Below are 23382 nucleotides of genomic sequence, written 5' to 3'. Positions count from 1 at the left end.
AGTCATATCCAAACACTCTGCCATTTTGCTCCTGCAGACCCTGTCCCAGTTGGAGATGTGGAGAGAGGCTCCAGGAGCTCACTGCGGGGTCGCTATGGGGAGGTCATGCCTGTGTACCGGCGAGACAGCCACCGAGATGTGCAGGCTGGCAGCCACGACTACCCCGGGGAGGGCATCTACCTGCTCAAGTTTGACAACTCCTACTCCCTGCTACGCAACAAGACTCTCTACTTCCACATCTACTACACTAGCTGAAGGCCCATGGGGACGGGGCAGGCGGGTGCTCACTGGCTAGAGCAGGCTGCCAGCTCTTGTTTCCGGTAGGCAAGAGCTCGAAGTTGGGCGTGAGGCACCTGGCTCTCACGCCCTGCCTGGCGTGCCTGACTGGTGACCCTGTGTAGCTTTTCCCCCTTCTTGGCTTCTGCAGATGGTGGTATAGTGCCCCTGTTCTGTGGTTCCTGACTCACACTCTTCTTGCTTCAGACTCCAGCAAAATCACTCTGCGAAGGTGCCTATCAGGCAACAGCCTAAAAGGAAGTTGAGTGTTGTCTTTTAAAAAGAGGTTTGTCTTGGTACAAGGTATATTTTTGCAATTGCTGCTCTCTTCTTGCCCAGGGCCTTTATTGCAGATGTGTTTGGTGATACCTACTCTCTTTTTGAAGTGCTAGAAGAGGTAAAAGCACTTGTTTATGAAGGAACCTAATCTCTTGGATGGAGAAAGCTCTGTCCAGCCTCTCACCACTGCCATATTCCCACCTGCTGGTTCTTCGTGGTCTCTAGCACAGGCTGGGAGCCCTCACTGCCTCTGAGGGGTGTTATTAGTCCTGATGGTTCACCTCTGCCTTTTTGCCTCCTCTTTCCCCATTCTTAAGCCTATGTTGTTGCCGTTACAGCAAGAACTCCCATACAATCTAAAGTGATGATAAGTGTAACTAGGATCTAAGGGGAGTTAAAACTGCCTCTTCCTGTTTCAAGAGGTAGTGTCCCTTACCAAGGGCACTGGTGGTTGAAGGAGAAACGGTGGCAGTTAGGTACTGGACTGATCTCAGAACTCACATCTTGAAAGTCATGTGTTACTAAATTATTATTTTTTGCATATGAAAAGAAGAAGGGGTATAATCTAAGAGAGAAGGTTAAAAAAAAAAAAACAAAAAACCCAGATTTCCTACCACTTTTTTTTCTTTAGAGTTTGAGTGTTATTTAGAAATTTTGCTTTGGAACCAATCAGACTTCCAAAGTTTCTGGATTTAGGTTTCTTGTGTTGAGGGCTTAAAGCTTTTGGTGTTCAGAGTCTCTGAGGAAAGGTGATAATGAGCTTCACTGTTGACGCTGATTGGATTTATTCTTTACTGGGCCAGAGCTTGCATTTCCTTGGTGACCGCCTTTCCTCTCTATAACTCTGAGGCCCAGGAGTGCCGAAGGGTGCTGCAGCCGGTGGTCACCAGAGGGGCAGGGTGGCAAGGCTTCAGGCAGAGAAGGAGGCAGAGAAGGGTCCATTGAGGTTGTCGGTACCTCCTTGTTTCTAATTCCTTGTGTCAAGTCTGTTACTGCCTTAGAATTTTGAAGAATGATTAGATTTATTTATTACTTTATTTATTTTTTTTTTAGTACATTTCAATTTGCCTTTGACCATCTGTTTCTCAGAAGGCTTCCATCTGCTCTGAGCCATTGAGGCCACCTCTTCTGTAGAGTTAAAGATAGAATCATTTAGGAGATTTTAGGAGAAGTTGAGAAGTGGACATGTTCCCTTCCTGCAGGCCAGTCCTGTGATGCTTTAGAAGGAATCTGCCCCTTCTGGGGTGGATGACACTGACATACCCTGGCGTTTCCTGTGAGGAGCTCTAGGTTGTGAGGGAGTCATATGCCCAGGATTGAGTACAGAGGACTCGACTCTCCACTGAAGGATATCCTGTGATTCCAGGTTGTCAAAGTCCTTTGCCTCTGAGGCGTCACTTTCTTCACAGTATTTCCTCTGGCTCATTCCAGGCCTCCCCTGTGTACAGGAACAGGAACTAGAAGGACCGGGCTTCTCACGATAGGTCTGTTGTAGCATCTGTGTCACAAGTAAAGGGTGATACAGACTGCACCTTCTGGTTTCCTGGGAGCAAAGCCCAAAGGTAGAGTAAGATGTCGTGGACTGCCATAGCATTGCTGTTCTCAGAGCGGCATCATACCTCCATTATTTTATATTTTGTAGAGATTACACTGGCCAAAATTTATATACCTTGTAAGAAATTAGAAATTATTTTAGTGACTGTCTAATTGGGCAGTGAAAGGCAAACTTGCTGTGCGTCATCTCATCAAATAGCTGAGTGACCACTCATATCACTGAAGTCGAATCATACCTTTGCTAATACAATCTTTATAAAATAATTTTATACCAAGCTGTTCTCCAGTCAGCTAAAGCTTTGCTTATTTTTCCTGTTTATTATTAACTTCTGACTTTCTCTTGAAATGGAGCTGCCAGGCCATAGCAAGCTCCCTGGGTAATACTTATTGTTTATTTTTGCTGTGAGAGTCTCTGTACTTATTTTCTTTGGAATTCTTGTTCTCTTGCATCAGGGAAGCCCGAGGGAATTGTTCCCATTGCTTGTGTGTGCCTCTTATTGTCTGGTCACTTTGAAGTCCTGGACATTGTTACATTTCAGTCAGGGTTTCTTTGTTCCATTTGCACAAAATTGCTGAGAAGATATTTTCACTGTCTAATTAATTCACCATCTCATATTAAATTTCCGAAATTATTGAACTTTAAGGACAAAATATTATTTACTGAGGCACAGGTAATTACTGAGAATTTCATAACCCAGCAAATCCTAAGAGGTAGTTATTTCCTTAGTCTCCCCACATCCAAGTTTATAGAACCAAATGATGAAATGAAAATCATTTGTTTTCACCCTCACCCTGTTCTCTGGAGCACAAATAAACATTAACAAACAATCAAAAGAAAGTGTTTCATCTTAGGAGGGAGACTGGGATTCTTTACACAGAGTGGCTGAGTTCTTAAATTTCTTCAGTTTGTTTATTTTTGCTACTTCGTTGAGAGATGGGGCTTTTAGAAAGGAAGACATGTTTAAAGGGTTAATTTTTTTCCAATATTTTACCATGAAAAATTTCCAGCAAACAGAAAACTTAAATATATAGTAAACACATTTAACTATACCATCACATAGAGTTTAAAGTTACAAGATACTAATTTTTAAACAAAGATGATTCTACCATTCTGTTCCTTTTGACAAGTGTCCACTTAGAGTATGTTCCCTGCACAGACATCAGTTTAGAGACCTCCTGAATTTTTGCAGACTTGTTTCATTCAACATGGGTTACCTGGAAGGTGGTCCTCGTAAGTATTTCTTGGCTTCCATCTTTCAAACTCCTGCTGTATTTCCCCTCTCCCTCAGGCCATAATTTCTGCTGTTTTCTTCTGTAATGGGACTGTTGGAGTGAGGGTAACTATAAAGTCCTCTGAAAGGACTTTAATCTCTTTGCTTTATGAGACATCCTCAGGACTCTGGATTAAAACTCAATCCTCACATAATATGCAGCTTTATAATGGAAATAGGTAGCAATTCGAAATGAGGCCATTTTTAGTTATTTTCTTAATTGAGTCATGCACTTTAAAAATGTTTGAATCTATAGGAAAGAAAATCTTGTACTTTTATAAAGTATATATTGTCCCTTATATATGTAGAAGAGTTAAATATGAATGCTCACTGTCTTATATTTATCAGTGGGATTAGATATTATTGTAAAATTTATTATTTATAGGAAGTATCTGAGTTTACATGTTTTTGATGAGTCCTACCCAGTCCATTGTTGAATTAGATGAAACCCAAACGCCAAAGTCTGTATTTTTGTATTTAAAGACCACTTTTCTGCAAAAGAATGCCTTTTAACTCAAAAGTTTGTGGTTCTAAGGTAGAGAGTTGAGTAACCCTAATATGTACTGTTGTTTTAGAGGAAGGGGCATGAATGTTACTGTTCTGTGCAGCTTGAGAACTGCCTTTTTAAATTAATAGTAAGGAATGAAAACAGTAAATTGAGGTGAAGGTAGAAAAACTATCCTGGAGTTTTGCTCATATCCCAATTTTGTTTAGTTCTTTAGTTTCCGCTTCATTAGTTGGAATTGTTCTGGCTCTCCTTCTGCTTGTTGGAGAAATCCCAAACCCACTTTGCCACCTTTTCCAACACCATCGACTTTAGAAGTGTTTTTAAGTAGGTCTCCTCTGCTAAGCGTAATCCTGACCTGAAGATTGATTTCATCTCTATAGTCTCTGGGATTTAGGAGCCCAGCACCATGAAAAAAAGATGGTGGGTTTGGAAGAGGCTAGGCAGAGTTCCGGTTGTGTCACTGCAGCCTCAATTTGGTTTTGACTATGGTCAAGAAAGGGATGAAATAGGTTAATTTTGATCAACATCATAGAAGAGTCTCAAGCCACAAAGGTGTGTTCGTGAACAAGCTGTGACCCTGTAGGCTGACCGTCCTGCGAGGTATTGGAATCACCACCATCTTTAATCCTGGTGGGATGGCCATATACGCAGCAGTAAAGAGAACAAAGCACACACACAGTTTGTTCTCCTTGTTAGAGCTTCCAGTTAGACTTTCTCTTGAGTGTAAGGTCCACATCCAACTTTTTAGCTAGTTTCTTTCTATCTGGCCAAAAGTGTAGAACTCATGAATCTGCTAGGAAAGGGAAGAGCATCATCCCTATTGCATCTCAGTGGCTGAAAAAGAGTTGGAAAGTGAGTTTCTGTCTGAAGGAAGGTAATTTCATTTTTGTTGTCGTGAGTGGTAGCTTGTTAAGGGATTCATGTTCTTTAGCGAGCAAGTCATTATATTCATTGTGTTTGTGCTCAGGGAGCCATGATGCATAATTCTTTAGGGAGTAAGTAGGGACTGGGTGTCTAAAACCAATCACGAGCCTGGTGCTTTCCAGCAATCTAGGATGTGGTGAGTATCCTCATGGCCAAAGTTCCAGTCTTCACGCATGTGGGATCCTTATCCCTAGGCTCTCATTTCCATGTAGCTGAGAGACAAAGAGAGGGACTAGCTCCCCGTGTTCCTCTCTGATGTCTTGATCATTTCTGGTGTTGTTCAGCACTGGCAGTATGGTTCCTGGTGGCCTGTTTTCTGGGCATGGGGGAAGGCCCTCAGGGAAGAACTGCTTTGGTTCTGTCGGTACCTGAATATGGTCAGCATTACTCTTTTGCCCTGTCTAACCAGTCCAGCACCTATGGATACTCCTTTGATATCTACCCACTTATTCAGGTAATGAGGTTAGGGTAGGATTTGGGACTCAAAGAGTGAGAGAAACTTTGCTAAGTATTGTAAAGCCAGATTTCAGAAGTCAGTGCTTTCTCTAGAATGTTGCATTGTCCCTGCCTGAACCAAAAAGGCCAGACAAAGCTCCTCCTGTTTGAATCTCTTGTTACCAAGCTAAGAAAACCTAATTACTTGCCTAAGCCTTGATAGCAGGGTTCATTTACAAATAGTCATTCCCTCAAACATTAAGTCCCAAGGCAAGACTCTGGCTTTGCAATTATTTGTAGTCCTGGTGCTTGTTTGAACTCATGATTTCTATTATATATATTTTAATTTCTTTTAGGCCCCAGGCATGTGGACCAGAGTTAATTTCATGTCTCTTCTTCACTCTAAGAGATGAGGAAAGGGTACTCCAGAAATCTAGAGATACATTTTAATTAAATTCTATAGTTTTCGGTCACTTTAAGCAGGTAGTTTTGGCTTATCTAGGGATAAAATAATATATGTGAAATGATTTCCAGGGAACAAGTATATTTCCTTAAAGTTCTGTTATAAGGCCATGAACAATTCTAAAGTTTTGGTTTAAAATATTATAGTACATAGGATTGCAGAAGAGCTCTTTACCGGCAGTCAGTTTAGGGAGCTCTCTTCCTGCACTCTCATCCTCACTGAGGTTTGAAATGCCTTATCTGTGATGCCCCATTGGATTGGTTGTTATTGTTGACTTTTAGGTTCAGGCAAGAATCATCTGGAAAACATTATCTTAATTCTTTCTCTCATGTCCTAAACAGTACATTAAACTAAGAAATTCCGTATTAAAAACTCCACTAATATCCCTTTCTGAGATAATTGTCCCATAAATTCCTTTTGTTTGTTTAATCAGGTTGGATTATTTCCATTTAGCCATGTTCAAGAGCAAGTAAAGTCTAGAGAAATCAACCCTGTAACCATGACTCTGGTGTACTCATTTTCCCTTAATAATGGGAAGTGTTTTGAAATTCCCAGAAGAAAGCTGCTTTGTAATCAAAGTGATGGGTTATAAGAAAACCAGACTTAGGGTAAGAGTCATTGGAATAGAGGGAGGTGCTTGAAGATTTCCTAAACTACTTTATGCCATTTAGCTTATTTCTGAAAGGCCTGCTTTGGTGCTATGGACTGAGATCTATCAATCGATTGAAAGATGGTCAAGCTTTCTTGGTAAATAGTTAAGCAATTCGCAACCAACCACAAAGGCATTCTTTCCTTATTCTATATCATGCACCGAAACTGACATTACAAAAAGGGATCTGGAAGGGAAACAGTGTCACAGTCTTTTCTTTAAAATACAAAAGTATCCCAACCAGTCATTGATGGCAGTCAACTTTTTTACATGTCCCCTCTCATGAGAAATACTGTCAACATCTCCTATGATTTGTAAGTTAAGAGCTCTGTACCAAATTGTTATTTAATCATGTCCTGCTGAGTGGTTTTTCCTTTAAAATACCATATTTTACCACCCTTTGGTATTGAACGTGTTGCTGTGATACACAGATGATCCCGAGCTATGGTTCTTTAAATAGCTCAGATCTTGTGTTTTTATATTATGTAATAGTTTTGTGATGCTTTTGTGCATTCTTTGTTTTTTCTTCCGAGTTTGAATATGTCATAAATAAACTTTTTCACTATGCACCTGAAATGTTTGAGTTATATCTTGGTGAACCTGATTTATATTAAAAATTTTTTATTCATCTATCCTCTCTATTATAAAAGTATTCTGTAAATCTATATAAATTATAATCTGTCGAGATTATAAAGAAAAATTAACAATTAAGAAGATATGGAGAATGAAGTTAATGATAGATCTGTCATCTGCATTTAAATTCACAGCAAACTATAATGAACTGGGAGCTGGGTTTAGTTCAAGAGCAAAAAATTGGGTTTAGAGTGATGATTGCTAAATAGAACATTGTTGAGTTTTGTCACTGTTTGGTCCCCAGTGATGTTCATTTTCCAATTAATTTACTTTGTTCAGATTTGGAACCAGTACTTTGGACACCAGGGTAATGATCATTAACACAGTCTGGGAGGTATTAATTTAGCCTATTTTCATTTATAAAAATGACACCATATCTTTGACATCTCTTAAAAATGCTGCCTCTGCACATCCCTGTTGTCTGTTACAGAATGAGAAGGACTCACATCTGAGCAGGGAGGGGTGCCATTTAAATATTTTCTTCAGTGATATCTGGTTCTAAGATGAGCCTGTTAGATCTTTCTCTGCTTTCCTTTGCAATGTATTTCAGAGGCTGATGTATAGAGGAAGAGATCTGAAATAATTGTGAATTAAATGATATAATGTGCCCACCAAACTACACCACAACCAATAATAAAAAGCCCAGGCAGACTACATGTAACTAGGGATCTTTAATGAGTTTAGGTATGCTGCATGCATTATGTCACCGCTAATACATAACATACTGAAGATTATTTTTTTTATGACCAATCTAAGTTATTATTTAAGCCATCTATCATAAGCAAAGGGTTGGAAGATCAGTATACTGATCATCATTTGATACAAGGAAAAGTCAGCTGGGAGGAGGAAGGGGTGGGGGAACCTGGTAACATCAGTAGTGCTGGAAATCATTTCAGACCATTTGGGCTCCCAAAGGCCTGTTGGTGAGAGGTAGAGCCAGCTGCTTCCTTAATCCTCAGGTGGTGGCAGCAGCATCCCATTTGGCCAAGCCTAGCCCCTGTGGCTTGCCTGCAGCTCCTTGCTGATCCCTTGTCTCTCCAGTGACAGGGAGGCCCACTGCTGTGCTCCAGCCAGGCAGGGAGTAACCTGAGAAAAGGGTCCTCATGGCAGCAGGGCAGGACAGGGGGTACCACTGACTCACTCTCATTGCTGTGTCTTAGCTATTTCCCAGTTATGCTCTGGTTCTGCCAGGACAAACTCACCTCATGAACAAGAGTGGCCCACTTTGGTCACTTTAGAGCCTGGAACTCAGGTCATCTAAGAAAGGAAATGCCACAAAGGAGCCCAGGATGAGAGGGGAGAACTAGGTACCCTGGAATTGGGGCTGAAGGGACTCATAACTGAGAAAGTGGCTCCCATTTGAACCAGACATATATACTTTAATTCTCTGTTTAAACTTCCGCCATGCAGGGGAAATGCAATCTTAGCTATGAGACATCAAAGTTATCTTGTTTCACTGCCAGAAGGGATCCCAGTCTCCTACAATATCTCTGCTAATAGGTGATCTTGGTTCTGGTTGAACATTGCCAGGCATGGGAACCAAAGGTAAACTGTTATTTGATTGGTCTCCTGAGCTAGTCAGTATCTGTTCACACTGCCCATGGAGAAGGCTGTCTCCAGTTTCCAGGGCCATTCATTCCTGACTGGATTTACCCTAACTGCCTAATCCTGGGACTGGTCCAGAAATGCTGTCCCTGAAGATGAGGGACTGGGCTGAAGGGCCACCTTCCCTCTGGAGCGGCAGTAGAATGTAACATTGGTACCTTTCCTAGTCCTAGGAACTCAACTGGTCACAGAATCCTTTTTCTTGCTTCTTATATCTGGTCTTTTCTGGATCTTATCTGATTTTCTCAGGCAGGTTTTTAGGGTGATTTCTTTTCCTTGCTCTTCAGTCCATGGGGCCAGGCCTATCACAGGGTCGACAAGGGGCTAGCTGACTTCTTCTCCTGGTCCAGACACAGGGGGATTCCAGCTAGGAAGAGCGATCATCTTCTGGAACTGCCTTAACTGAACAACTGAACATTTCAGCCTTAACTGTCCTGGAGGACTGGGCTTCAGATTAATTATCAGATTGTAGCATGGTCATTCTTTGGGAGTCAGGTACTGTGGAGGGGATGGGAAGCGGTGCTCAGACTTCCTGTGGCTCTCCAGTAAACTTGCCAGGCATTTTAGTCTTCATTCTCACTTCATCTTCATGACTGCTTCATGACACAGGTTGCAGGTAATGTTCCCACCTCCCTCCTTCCCACATATTCCCACTTCACCTTGCCCTAATTTGACAGATGAGGGGACAACGGCAGAAAGAGGTTAAGTGTCAAGGCAGATCTAGGGCTAGAGTTCAAGTTCAAGGGCTAGGAGTACAAGTCTTGCCTCTCCAGTTACGGCTTGCTCTTTTCCAGGCCTGTTCAGCCCTCCAGCTACTACTTCTGCACCAGTGCGGCATGGTTTGAGAGCTAGGCCCTCAGCTCCGGGGGTGTGTCTGGCTGCCGGGAGGGGTGAGATACTTGGAAGGCCTCCAAGGCCAGTAGTGATTTGTTGATATGGCTGATGGTAGGATACAGAGTGAGATCCACCTTGAACCTGTGGCAGAGAAACACCCACCTCAGCCAAGGTCTGCAGGGGTAAAGGGAGACTGCCCTTTGGGCGGTGGGGGAAGCACAGAAGCAAGGCTGGAGGAGGCCCCTGGGGCTGGCCAGGGAAGGGCAAGGAAGATAGCCCTGCCAGGTGGGAAGCCTTATTCACAGGTCTCTAGCTCTTGTGCAGTATCGTCTGGTATCTGTTACCTACTGTTTCTGTTCAAGCAATGGCTATTTATTGAGAACCTACTATGTGTACGGCACAGTACTAGGCATTTATATATACAGATTATCTCTCCACCCATGTCATAAGCCTCTTGGGGGCAAAGAATGTGTCATACATTTCTGTACCCCTAAGGGTGCTGAACGCATGCCTTGCACAGAGAGTTTCTTATTCACGCTCTATTGAAGGGCTGATGGATTAAAGCTCACTGCTGGGCACAGACACACCGTGACTGGGGACAGAAGGCTCTTGGGGTGGTTTCTTCTAGAAGTGTCCACCAGGTAAGCCACCTCCTCTTAGGTGCAGGGGCTATACAGGATCACCTGGGCTGCGGTAGGCATAGTAGGGGGCATTCCACTGATTTCTCTGCCCCGTCTCTTCCAGGCCACAGTGGCTGGTGTGGCCTGGCACAGGGAGCCCCTTGGCCAGTCAGGGAGAGTCTCTCCATGAGATGCTACCTTAGTAGCTAAAGTGGGGGCGGGGGGACTGACTGTGGGAGGAAGCTGGGTACTTTAAGGGGAGGAACCAAGAGGAAGAGGGAGGGTAGTGGAGCTTTCTCTTACCTTTCAGCATTTGCCACCTGAGGTACTAAGCAGAGGTCAGCCATGGACACCTGAAAGAGGGTTGGGTAGGTCTGCATCAGGGTGTGCACCCCAGACTCACAGGTTGGGCTGGGTGTGTCCACTGGTGACAGTACTGGGGTGCCAGCCTATGATGCTCCCATCTGTTTCTGGCTCTTCCATCCATCCCCACTGCCCTATGCCCTTCTATATCTGGGACTGTCCCCAGAGCAGAAGGCTTCTCCCAGGCCGTGCTCCAGTTGCCCTGACAACCAACTCTGTGGGTGGCCAGAGAATGTTTGATTGCCTTAGTGGATGTACTGTGCGTGTTAAAAAGACACCATCGCAGGTTCCTAGTGAGGGCTCCCAGAAGGGAGGAGATGCCTTGGGGCAGCGGGGGCAGTGGGGACAGGTATAGGGGCCCTGGAACCAGAATAATCACAGGGCCAGGGCCTTAGCCTGTAGGAGTCAAGGGCATCTGAGCCCTAGAATCTCAGAATCAGGAGAGAAAGGAAACATCTAGTCTAATCCCTCATCTGATGTCTAGGCCACCTCCTTATCTCAGAGATGAGGTCTCTAGCTAGGAACTAGCCAAGGAGCACCCCATGAGCTACCTTCTGCTTGGCATGGAGAGGATGACTTAAGTCCCTTCCCCTCCCCCACCCCCATGCCTTCTCAGGAAGCAGTCTGAGCTGAGCCTGTCCTGGGGTGAAGGGAGATGGCGGAGTCTAAGTGGAAAGGGGTCATCATGAGGCAGGAGGCCACTGTGGGCAGGCTTGGGAGGGCTCACCTCATCTCCCACACAGTACTTCCCGGCTGTGCTCTGCAGGATCTGCTCCAAAGCTGTGGGGAGGCCACATGAATAATCTTACTCTAGGCACAGAAAGGGGAGATCAGCCTTTCCGGGCCTTAGCCTCCATAGTTCTAAAAATGGGCAGCTATCTGAGGGACAGTCTGGGGCATGTGCGCTGGAGGAATTATGGTGGTCAGATCTAAAGAGAGTTGATAGGGAGGACATGGGGACGAGATGATGTTTTCCTGGGCTCCTCAAGTCCAGCTGCCATTCCCTCTCCAAGAGGAGACAAGACCTGCCAATGGCCAAGGCAGCAGCTCTCACATGGATAGGCTGACACTTTGTTTGCCTTGGTTTCTTGGCTGGAATGGGCAGTGAAGCTGAGGTTGGGTCATTCAGCTCCAAAGGGCCTCAGGTACTGAGGTTCCCGGGAGTACCAGAGGTTGAGGCCAGGTTTGGATGCTGCCCAACCCACTGCCTCCTCAGCCCTAACACCCCACCCTCATCCATGCTACTATCGAGACCAAAGAGCCTAGGAAGCTATCTTCAGATGCCCAGGGCCATGGGTGCAAAGGCCATTTCTCTGAGAGGTCACCTGGGGGCAGCTTACAGAAGTAAGGACTCACCATTAAAGCCAGAGCTGATGGTCTTCTGGGCCCAGGCCAGCTGTTTCTCCTGTCCCACTTCCTTCAGGACAGACAGGTTCTAGGCAGACCAAGGAAAATCTGTGATTGACTTTGGGAGCCAGGCTGGGCCTGTTCAGCCAAGCCTCCTCAGGGAAGCCCAATTCCCATATGACCTTGACTGTATACTTGTTCTCCTCCCCTGACTCCCCCTAGTTCCGTGAGCCCCTTCCTCCTATCAGGGCCCTGAGGGAGGTGACAATCCCAGCAGCCTCCTTCTCAGGCTGCCCCAGTGGCTCCTGTAGTGTGGAAGCCTGTGACTCTGGCAGAGACGGCAAGGGTAGGGGCACAGGATGCTGCCATGGCTGACAGGTGTGGCCATAACTTTCACACCCAACACTTCTCTTTTACATGGTCTCTTGTGAGAAGTGGGAGTGCAATACAGGGTGGGGGTGGGATGGGGAGGCCCGTGGGACTGGCTTTCAGGAGATTTGGACTCTGGTTCCATCTTTGTACCCCTGGAGCCATTTCACTCCTGGGCTTCGGTTTTCTCATCTGTTAAGGGGTAATGACTGTCTGCTACAACCTCCTTCGTTACAAAAGATAAAGTGACACAGGTGCACAGTCAGTGGTCCTGGGCTCTGGTCTTTGCTGTCATACTTAGCTGAGTGACTCTGCAAAGTCACCCCACCATTCTGGGACTATTTTCTCATTTATAAAGTCAGGGGTTAGCACAGATTAATTGTTTTATTACTTTTTTTTAAACCAGTAACAACTTTATAAAAAATAAAATCTTACGGGAATCCCAATCTATGATATAGAACAGATGAAAGGGGGGCTGCTCTGGTTAAAGGTGGGAGGCTGGGACCTGTGCTACTTAGCCACTCCCCTGTCACCTGGCCCTTTCCCCCTCCAGCACCTCTGGACATGCCCTTGAAAACTTAGGGGTTCTGGGAATGCAATTGGGGACCCGGTAGATGATTCTGGGGTTTCCCCGCCCCGCCACGTGGTATAGGTCTAAGCCCCTGAGAATCCCTGTCTTCCTGCCACCCGCACACCCAAGCTGGGCATCTCACTGTGAGCTCACCACAGTCAATGCGTGAGTGTACAGTGCACAGGTGCCATACCTGCAGGGGCTGGATGCCTCCAGCGATGAGGTTGGAAATCATGCGCACGCTGGCTCTCTTCTTTGGGTCCCGAGGCAGGAGTCGTGGAGTGGGCCGAGTCTCCTCCAGGTACTCAATGATGGCCAGCTGTCCAGAGGGAGCAGTTAGAGGCCCACAGTGAGGAAAGCACAGAGAGGGCCTGGGGCCACTGGGTCAGAGGGGACAGGACCAGCATACTCCTTCTCCTCCTCCTCACCTGCCTCAGCTTGGGCCCTATGAAGCTAAGAGTCTCTGCAGGGGGACAAGCTCTTTTTGGATCCTCATCCTGCAGAACTGGTTCTCCATATGCTCAAATCTCCCTTCACTTCCCAAAGCAGGCAACCACATTCCTCCCTCCACCAAACATTCATCATGCTGAGAAGTCCTCTCATTCTGGGCACCACTCCCGCAAGGGGCCTCTCAAGCCCTGCACTCACTGACTGGCAAATGGTAATGCCATCAATCTTCAGGGCTGGCACCTGCTTCATGGGATTCAGTGCCTGGAATTCTTCGGAGAACTGTGGAGAAAAGGCCCTGTGGGCTGGGAGGCCTGGCCCGAGATGGCTGAAGCAGAACTAGGCCAGCAGGAAGACCCCAGGCCCGCTGCCCACTCCGGAACCTCCCTCCCCTGGGTAAGGCCCTGGCTCCTAGGCCCAAGGTGATACCTGGGCAATCCGTGCAGTATCCCAACCCCCAGTGGCTGCTGAGCTATAGGCTTCATCCCTATGGCCTAGCTATCTGTGCCTTATACTGTGGCCACCAAGACACATCCAGAGGACCCAGTATGGGGTCAGGACCACTCTTTACCCACCCTCCTGGGGTCAGGCATTGAGAAGCCAGGCGTGGAATGAAGCCTGGAGCCTGGGCCCTTCCCATGTCTCCTCTTGCTGCATAGCTTGCCACCCTGCCCCACAAAGGAGAGCCAGCAGCCTTCTCTGGCCAGTGGATCATGGAGCACAGGTTTACCTCTTGGGGGCAGAAGTCTGCACCCCCTGCTGGTTCCTTCTCCAAGGCCTCCAACTCCCACATTGTGGCCTGGGGGAAGCCTCCTTACCTGCTGGCCCCCATCCTTTATGAGGTTGACAGGTATTGTCTCATAGTCGATGCTTTTCAAGGCCAGAGCTAAGAAAGATGGCAGACAGCAGTCAAAGGACAGCCTCTGGCTGTACATTCCAGGACGCCATGAGGCTACAGAGGGAAGGTGGTCAAGGCCCAGCCTGGCCCTCTCCCCTTTTCTCTGGCTTCCTGGTCACCACCTACTCTAAGTCCATGACATTCTGCTTCTCTTGTCCCTGAACCCTTAGAGCCTTATTCTCCATACCTCCAAAAGGGCCTTCGTGCTCTTGGGTGGTGCTGTAAAGGTGTGTGCCCTGGCACACAGCAGGGAAGCGTCCTCCTCATCTCTGTCCCTTCCAGGTCCTTAAACGGGTGAATAGGACTTTTTTATTGGAGACATGCAAATTTGCCCTCATTAAGGCATCTAAGGGCCAAGAGAAGGAGCTCGAGTGACCACAAAGTACACACATAGGCCGATGACACTCTTCTTCTGTTTAGAGAAGAATCCCTTTGTCATCCACTTCCTCTGCTCTCAGGGCTGTTTACTAGAGTCCAAGCAGGGAATCAGGAACCTTTGGTGGTCTCAGAACATCTGTTATGACCCCCAGTAACCATATTTCCTCTCCATCCCCTTTGACATTTTCCCCTGGCAAGGTGAGGGTAAAAACTCAGTCAACCCTAATGGAGAAGATCGTGTGTGTGTGTGTGTGTGTGTGTGTGTGTGTGTGTGTGTGTGTGTGTATGCACGCGCACTTGGGCATTAAAATATGGTGAGGGCCAGTTTGAGGCAAGGGCAAAGGAGCGAGGGGAGGACATGATGTGTCACAGTCTGAAGAGAGTCTGGGAGACAAGGGGATCCTCCTCAGTGCTGGTCAGCTCCACTAAGGACAGTGAAAGTGTCCAAGAAGGCCACTAATGTTGCTCGGGCTTCCAGCCCAGGGAAGGCGTCTTGGAGAAATGTGTCCTCTGGCACCACAGTGCTCTTGCCTACTGATTCCCGCGGATACCACGTGACTGTGGGATCGGGGCGGGGTCATGGCAGATGGCTTCCCAGTTAGGGCCAGGTTCAAATTTCATCACATTCATTTACTGTGTAGCCTCGGGCAAGTAACTTTGTGGGCTCTGTGCCTCAGTTTCCTCATCTGTACAAGAGGGACAATAATAATACCTCCCTTCTAGGGCTGTGGAGGTTTAAATGGAATTATGCACACAAAGAAAGCACTCAGCACAGTTCTCTTTCAGTAGGAGCCGCTAGAACTATGACCTTTGCCAAAGGCTGTGTTAAACTGACAGACGGAAGGATTAAGCTGGGAAAGACAATGGCCAGGTCTGTTTAATTTGCTAGATCAAATAACAACTGAGGAAGGCCAGCTGTTTCCTGCCAATTACCAAGGATCTCTGGATTTTGTGAGCCTGCTTTTAAGCATGGTTGCTAAGGGGCTTTGGAGAGCAGGGTGGGAGGGGTGGTGGGCCCAAGAGAAAAAAGAACCTTCCCTTCATGCCATCTCCACTCTCCTCTAGTTCGACTTCCTAGGTGGAGGTGCCATTCAGGGCAGAGGGCTCCAGGAGAGTGGGGGTGCTGCTTGCTGGAGGTTAAGCCTTGTCTGACAGAGCACCATTCTGTCTCAGGCCAGCTTTTCACAGGGCTTCCTCCACCTTGACCTACCCCGACCCAGGCTCTTGGCGGAGGCATAGCTCTTACCGATTCGAACTCTCCAGGAGCAGGAGCTTCGGAAATAGGAATAGAGGATGGGCTGAGGAGAGAGAGGATGAGGGTGTATATTAATCTGTGCTCTTTGTGTTCCCAGCCCCAGGAGCCCTCTGGAGAGAAGGCACCAGCCCCCAGCCAGAGGGGTCCAAGCCAGCACTGTTTCTTTCCTTCCTGCCAGGCCTCATTCCTTAGGCCTATGTCTGGGCAACTTAGGCCAGACTCAGAGCTCTCTGGATCAGAGGCCTCAGCAGTCCTGTGGGATCCCTTGGCTCCCACATTCCTGAGGTCCGAGGGACCTCCAAAGGGGCAGCCAGCCTGCAAGTGCCCTCCTTACCTTGCCAGACTCAGTCATGGTGCTATGGTGACTGACCCTTGGCCTCCTGAGGTATGTATGTTCCCTTTCACAGGGCTGCAGGACAGCAGGGGAGGGACCCTGCAGGGGTGGATCCCATGAGCCAATGGGGAACCTGGGCTAGGCAGGCATCAGGGGAACTTTGACTCAAGTCCGAAAGGTTATCTCTTCCCAAATTGTAGGAAGTTTATACTCCTGGTGGAGCTAGGTTTGGTGTCCTGGGCAGACAGTGTGGCCTGGTTTTGAGGTAGCAGTTCCCTCCCTTTAATCATCTTACTCTTTAAAGCATTTGGGAGTGAGAGGGCTCTATATTATTAAAGCGATGCTGTATCTCACCTGATGTGCCTGTCACCTTCGAGCTACAACAGCGGCTCTCAAACTTTAATGAGACTCATCTGGGGTGCTATTAAACATGCAGATTCTCAGGCCCTGGCGTAGATTCCGGTAAGCTCCTCAAGTGACTACGATGACTTAAAGCGCCACACTGCCTCCCCTCGCCCCTCGTGCTCTCTCAAAATGAAACGACCCTGGAAGGCCATACGGTAACTGTGAGGGCCTTTCGGGCCGATCTGCCGGGAAAGAACGATGCAGGGCTATGAAGAAAAGGCAAGCGAGGGGCAACGTTTGGAAGTCCTAATAGTGGGGGAAGGGGGATCACGTGAAACGCGAGGGAACATCGACCCAACCGTGCCCGACATGTCCCCACGAGGATGGGCAGCCGCGGGCCTAGTACGGCCGGGACCCACCACAGGCCGGGCGGGCAGTACGCAGGCGCAAAACGGGCCGGCGCAGCGCGGCGCACTGCACGCTGGGAGTCGTTGTCCGAGCTGTGGGCGGGGCCGAGCGGCTGACCTTGGATCCGGTCCCCCAGTGTTTTTGAGTAGCGACCCTCTCCTCAGATGCGTGGTACAGACCTTCCCCGCCTGCATTTCGCACTTTGGGCGGCCCCTCTTCCAGGCTAGGAAACTTCACGCCTGGGACTCTCCGACTTGTCGATGACCGAGGCCCAGGGAGATCCCGACACGTCAGAACCGGGGTTTAGGTCTCCGTAAAGCGAGGGGTTGGATTAGAATGATCTTTACGGTTTCTTCTAGATCGCCCCGCCCTGCCGCCACGCTCCCAGTCCCAGCGCTGCTGGGAATTGCAGTTCCTTGAGTCCGTTTTCTCCCCGGCCTGGCTCGCTCGGCCCTCGCGGTCCGTCATGCTCTGCGCCACTAGCCGCCTCCTAGCGGCCCGGGCGGCCACCGCATTCCCCGCCCAGCCCAGGGCCCGGGGCCCTGCGCCCCGTTGCCGGCGCAGGGAACTACATTTCCCAGGGCACCCCAAGCTGCCCCTTTGTGGCTTCTTGGCTGGGCGGCTCGCAAGACTTAGCGTGCCTACGGGTCGGAGGGCGATCCTGAGGAGGGGAAGGATGCCGCCGGCGGTCGGCGGAGGCCTGGCAGGGTCCGAGCTGCGTCCCCGGAAGGGCCGCTGTGGACCCCAGGCTGCTAGGGCCATGGGCCCGGACGTGGCCGCTGAGGCTGCAGCACGGAGCCCTAAACGGCCTGCTTGGGGCTCGTGGCGTTTTGAAGCGGCCGGCTGGTGGGCCTTGCTGGCCCTGGTGACACTGCTGTCCTTCGCCACCCGCTTCCACCGTCTGGACGAGCCGCGGCATGTCTGGTGAGTGACGCAAAGGACTAAGCGAGTACCATGGCAACAGAGAGGGAGGGGATGCTCCCTCTGATTGGCCTGAATGCACGGAGGGGCGGGATTCACAGGAAGAGGGGCGGAGTCGTGCTGGAGGGGAAACTGAGGTTTTCTGGTGGTTGCCTCTGGCTAAGTGCAGTATCTGTGAGAAGAATGTTTGCTCTGGTGCGTGTCAGTGGGATTCTTAGGATCTGAGAAAGCAGTCTTCATGCTTTTCAGGTTATGCTGCAGTGTTTCACTTGGCTCTCAAAATGTGGCACTTAAAAATGTTTTGAACTTTCCTAGGAGAACTTGAAAGTTTTTAGTACAGAATTTCCTAAGGTCTGTGTTCCTAATCAGCAGGATTTCCAGGCATCAGTGGAGGGGAACATTACTAACTGGGTACCTTTATCCTGGGGAGCAGGACAGCTTGGGTGTCCAGGGATGGTGACAGGGGTTCCAAGAAGCAGGTCTAAGGTCATCCTTTGAGGAAAGATTTATTTTCTTAAAGGTTTTATTTTGTAGGACTCACTTACAGGACTGAGACATGGTCAGATTTCGTTAGATAAACTTAAGTCTTCAGCTGAAAGGAGGAAAAATTTTAAACTATCTGAAAACGGTTAATTTGTTTGGCCAACAAATGATACCATATATTCTCATTGTCACCGAGGAGAAAGTTAGTGTAGGGATGTTAGAAATGGAACTCCTTGACCAAAAAGCAAGCAAGCTAACAAACTGTCAGAGCTACCCTACTTGGAAGTTAATAAATTAATTTGTTGTTGTTTTATGAGTCTTGGCAGAAGAAATGAGACTCCTGGGTCAGAGACAAAGAACTTATTACATATAACATAAAAAACAGGATGAACATCAGTACGTTGGAGTTAGTGTCCCTTGTCTGCTTCCCCTCCCTCAAGTCCCACAGGGTGATGCTGTGGGTTCAGATGGATGGCTACTCACATGGTGGGTTCCCTTGCAGCTGAGGAAGAAGCTTGGGGGAATCTACTGTTTTATAGAAAGCAGTTAGCAAGGTTACTCTTTGTGCTAGAGAGAGACATTACCTCATCTTTCAAAGTTGCTTGGTGCAAGCACAGCTCTGAGAAATGGCCTAGGTAAAGTGCAGTCAGGGCCTTGCATTCTTGACATACACAGAAAGATGTGTGTAAGAGCAAGAGACCCATGGAGGACTGCCTCTCCCAACAGTCTCACCCTTCTATCCTAAGTAGTCTTGCCTTCTAGCAAATTATCATATGAATGTTCAACTCTGTTGGCTACTCTGATTAACCTGGCTGACAGAGGCAGGGACCAAATCTGTTCAAGTTGTCTCTTACAGCTTTTAATCAAGACTGCTCTCAACAGGATTTGAAGTCACAGGATGAGGCCAACCTTGGTATTAACCTCAACCATGCCTTCCAGGGTCCTGGATTCAGCCACCTGTGAATAATTGTGTTGCGGGGGGGGGGAGGGTGCGGGAGCGGGCAGGGGTGTGGAAAGGACCAGTAGATTTTACTTCATATAGCTGGGATGTAGTCTAAGACAAATCTATTAATCATTGTGATCTCTGCAGAGGTGTTTAGACTGACCTCTAATTTTTGGTGTCCCTGCCAATAATTGCAGTGAGTTTCCTTCCTCATTAAAAAATAAAAGCAACTCCCATGCCCAATGGAAAGACATTTTGTGGCCTATTCTTCCCTACATCCTAGTATATTACCCAAAGGGGTGCATGTCACTTCAGGATTTTTTGTTAAATTTTATTTGGATGACCATCAAATTTGATATAGACTCCAAGCCACATGGATAGTGGGTGTTATTGAGTAGTTATTGAGTAGTTGCCTCCGTTACTATACAAGGCATAACCTAAGGCCTCTAGGTTGTCAGGAGAAGCATATACATTTGTATCAGTCAGATTAATAGAAGATTTTGCAGGTCCGTGTGTTTGCACACATGTGAAGAGGTCTGTGTTTGGGAGTTGATGTTGATGTCATCAGGCATATCAGAATAATTCAAAACCGGCCATGTCTAAGTGAGTTTTTCTGATTTCATAGCATGCTGACAAACTCAGCAGGAGGTCAGATTGCCAGCTACAGCTGCCACTTGATTTAGGTGTACCATATGAGTGTTTTGCCAGGCTTTGGTGCTGGACCTAGGGGACAAAGAAAGCATTAATCATTTCCCTTCTCTTTCCATCTCCAGGGGTCTAAGATGTTAGCTATCCAGGTGCCAGGGTTGTTTCTTTCCTTCCACTGCCATATAATCAGTGCGTCCCACTTGAGTATCTATAACTTCACCTTTTTCCAGCTATCTATCCCCTACTGATATCTGGACCTTTTTGCCAAGGGCATTCATAGAAAATTGACAGAGACCATTGTGTCTCCCATCTTGGCCCATGTGAACTGCTATAAGGGGACTTGAAAAGCAGTATACTCAACCAAGTAGTCATTATCTTTATGCTTTAGGACCATATCACTCCAAGAAAATCCAGGTAACTGAGCTAGAATTAAATTTGAATCTTACAGATGTCCCCAGTAACTCCTCTAACTGGGCTGGAATTACTGTTAGAGGAAAGAAAGATAAATCATGCCCATGAATGGTCAGTAAAGAATCTCAAATTTTCAAAATAGATTTGTATAACCCTTTACGCCTTTTATCCTGATCATTACCCAGTTGGTGGCCAAGAGGAGATGAGCCCTTTCTGGTTATGGCTGCAGTAGATGACTAAACTGCTTTACTAAGGTGTGCGAACCCAGAGAGAAATAGAGTCAGATCATTTTGAGAAGACTGTTCAGTGCTTGACAATATCAGATGCCCGTGGATGGTAGGAAGTGTGGAATGTCATCAGATATCTTGACTATTGGTTCATTATTGGGTAGCCATTGCAAACAAAGTGCACCATTGTCATATCGTAGATGGTTTGAAAAGCTAAAAATGTGATACAGTTTAGTTTCAAGGTCCACAATTGTGTATCTATGGTCAGATGAGTGGACTGGAACAACTTCAACACCGTAAAAAAGTATCAGCAGCATTGAGGCACCAGTGATAGCCTGGAGGGGGGAACAAAGTACTAATATAGTCAATTTCCTTGGAGCAGGCAGGGCCAATGCCCCGTGCAATGTGTCTTCCTTTACTGCAAGGCAAACAGGCCGATTTTGGGCAGGAGTCATAAGCCACCATAATGGAGTGATGCCTTCTGCTTCAGAAACATATAGTCCTTTTATGATGGTAGATGTGTTTCCGTGCCTGGTGCATTGATGAACCCATGTGGCAATGGCAGCAGTCCGGATGGTGCATCCTGGATAGGCAGCTTGATTCTGGACATTCTTATCAGAGTACTGGCCCCTACCATGGACATCTATGTGAGTGATCCAGATTGTCCATCAGTAGGCAGCCATTTTTTCCCCACAGTTGTAAGCTTCCACGAGGGTTTTTTTAAATCTCTCAGTCTATAGTCTTCCAAGTGGCACACCAAAAGTCTAGGCTAATGGCAGAAGCTGAGAGTAGATAAAAATATAACTTGTTTGTTATTTAGGAGTATTGTCTAAGGCAAGGGTGAAGACTTAATTCAGCCTGTTGTGCAGGTCAGTCCTTACTGCAGTCGGCCCAGAGTTGTCACTGGGGCCGGATGATTGCTGCTGCCTAGTGGACACTATCAGGTTTTAGTTTAGCCTAACCATCAGTGAACTGGCACAGGCATTGAGAAGAACCTCTGAATCAAGGGCTCCACTGAGCCAGTGGCTTTGCTTTAAGTAGTTGAGTAGAAGATTTTCCTAAAGGGGTAGCTGCCACCTCTTCATATAAAATCAAGATGCCTCTAGGGCCAGGGAGGCTATACTCTTGAATATACCATTTCCATTTGAAGAGCAAGCCTTGTTGAGCCCTTCCCTTGTTAGCTGTAGATTCCAAGTTGACCTATCCCTAAGTGGCAGGGGTCCTAAGGCCGCTATGGTCAGGCACTCAATTTCAGTAAGACGGTAGTATGGTAGTAGGTCGATAGTGCCCCTTTAAAAAAGTATTACTTGGTGCTTAAGTCCAGCAAGTGGCGCTGTTATCCTGGAGGATGGCCTCTCTTGGCACTCCAGCAGCCATTACATCTTTAAAGCTGTGATTTCCCTTTCTCTTCCTGGGATTTGTATTATTTCTCTTGAACCACTGAGGAGGGGACAGGATATCAACTCTCAACATGCAGCAGTCCCTGAATTGGATAATCCTCTTTAACACTTATGAGACCAATACCAGTTATACATTCAGCACTGGAAGCCATAATATTTGTAAAGGGTCCTACCCACAAGGTCACTTTACCTTCACTTCTCCACTGGGAACTTGGCTCAAACCTTATCAGTTGAATTTGGGCATTTTTCCCCCTTGAACTAATCAGCTACATCAGTGGCTACCGTGACAGCCACCCAGAGACATTGCTATTCCCCAGCCAGGAGTGTGGGGAGTGCTGGATGCAGGAGTGGGAGGATGGTTTTTTCTCTTTTAGCTCCTTGATAGGCTTGGCACCATTTCTCCAGTGTACTGCCCTGTGTCTGGTAACTCCTGGGCTTAGGGGCCTTTTTCTTTCAGTCCCTGTACGCATTGCTATGGCTCTTCTTACAGTCCTCAGTACCTTTGGTATCCCCTGAACCAAGCAAATCCTCCCTCCATGGGATTGAATAAAGGAGAGACATGGGCCCCTGATTTCGACAGAGTCCTGTGTTTGCGTCCCTCTCCTCCCTGGTGTTTCCCGGCATACTAGGATGGGCATGTATGGCCTCAGTCTCCTCTTTGGGGACAGCGAGACCTTGGCCCTCCCTTTAATCATCTTACTCGGTAAAGCAGCTGATGTTGTGGTAGAGAGGGAGGGATCATCATACACAGAGGGAGAGAGTGGTTCTGAGCTTCTAAGCAAGGCACATTTACTTTTGGCTTGAGTAGACAGCTCACCCAAGGATCTTTCAAAGGTTTCATTTTATCCAAAGTTCGATAGCAAGGTCCTCACTGCTGCACCATTTATGTAAGCTTTAGAGACTTCTCGATTCAATAGCCATATCCACATTGCCTTTTAGCTAGGGCTCCTAGGCTTGCTGCCCCATTGTCATGGTTACATCTCTTCCTCCTTTCACCCAGAAGACAGTAAGCAGTAATCAAGGCAGCACTTAGATGGTTTGTTTCAATCCTGCTTCTTTCCACTTAGCCTCGTTAATAGGTAGGACAGTGGGGGACTTTTCCTACCTTTCTTGCCCGCTACTTGGGCAAGAGCATTCAGTACCAGATGCTGGGCCGTCTTCTCATATTCTCTAACCTAGCCTGTAGGGGTCCTTGTCCTTCTCTTACAGAAAGCTATGTTTCAGCATATCTATGCTTGTCACCAAAACTCTCAGGATCTGGGATTTTATTTTACCCTACTTGCAAGCTAATAAATTAGCCTGTCACTGTTTTATAGGTGCTGGCAGAAGACAAAGTCCTGGGTCAGAGACAAAGGACTTTATTTCTCATGGCATAGCAAGCAGGATCAGCTTGTTGGCATCTGTTCCCCTTACCCCTCAATCTCATGTGATGCCGTAGGTCTGGATGAATGCTCACAGCTGAGGAATATTGAGGTTGGGGAATTCGCTATAATATCATAAGCAGTAAACAAGACTGCTCTCTGTTACAGAGGGAGACGCTCTTTCTTCAAGGTTGCTTGATTAAACATAACCCTGAGAAATGG

General features: G+C 47.3%; 3 protein-coding genes across 15 annotated transcripts in view; 2 read left to right on the top strand and 1 right to left on the bottom strand.

The window, feature by feature from the left end:
* TMED8 (transmembrane p24 trafficking protein family member 8) overlaps positions 1–6935 on the top strand; it is a 33054-nt gene extending 26119 nt beyond the window's left edge. For both annotated transcript variants that reach the window (XM_011357080.2, XM_023528813.1), the window contains one exon: positions 38–6935. In XM_011357080.2, coding sequence (XP_011355382.1) covers positions 38–255 — 218 coding nt within the window. In that variant the 3' untranslated portion in view covers positions 256–6935. The remainder of the gene's footprint in view (positions 1–37) is intronic.
* A 709-nt stretch (positions 6936–7644) lies between these two features.
* On the bottom strand, positions 7645–17110 carry GSTZ1 (glutathione S-transferase zeta 1). Of its 11 annotated transcripts, XM_011357067.2 has the most exons (11): positions 16884–16998; positions 16368–16558; positions 16014–16112; positions 15671–15722; positions 13967–14034; positions 13350–13430; positions 12895–13020; positions 11771–11849; positions 11142–11194; positions 10355–10404; positions 7645–9572 (listed from the first exon to the last, which is right to left on the bottom strand). In XM_011357067.2, the coding sequence occupies exons 3-11, from the start codon at positions 16029–16031 to the stop codon at positions 9446–9448; spliced, it is 654 nt and encodes a 217-aa protein (XP_011355369.1). In that variant the 5' UTR covers positions 16032–16112; positions 16368–16558; positions 16884–16998; the 3' UTR covers positions 7645–9445. The 11 variants fall into 11 exon arrangements, with proteins under 11 accessions (XP_011355369.1, XP_023384582.1, XP_023384587.1 ...); XM_023528814.1 differs by lacking the exon at positions 16368–16558 and having other exon boundaries at positions 16946–17035; XM_023528819.1 differs by lacking the exons at positions 16014–16112; positions 16368–16558 and adding an exon at positions 14234–14392 and having other exon boundaries at positions 13879–14034; positions 16946–17016.
* A 47-nt stretch (positions 17111–17157) lies between these two features.
* Positions 17158–23382, top strand: part of POMT2 (protein O-mannosyltransferase 2) — a 37343-nt gene continuing 31118 nt past the window's right edge. For both annotated transcript variants that reach the window (XM_011357078.2, XM_011357077.2), the window contains exon 1: positions 17158–17690. In XM_011357078.2, the coding sequence (XP_011355380.1) occupies positions 17233–17690 (458 nt within the window). In that variant the 5' untranslated portion in view covers positions 17158–17232. The remainder of the gene's footprint in view (positions 17691–23382) is intronic.

The sequence above is a fragment of the Pteropus vampyrus genome, unplaced genomic scaffold (assembly GCF_000151845.1).
Source record: "Pteropus vampyrus isolate Shadow unplaced genomic scaffold, Pvam_2.0 Scaffold32, whole genome shotgun sequence".
In the NCBI taxonomy this organism is placed as follows: domain Eukaryota; kingdom Metazoa; phylum Chordata; class Mammalia; order Chiroptera; family Pteropodidae; genus Pteropus; species Pteropus vampyrus.
This window is presented reverse-complemented; position numbering and strand designations above follow the sequence as displayed.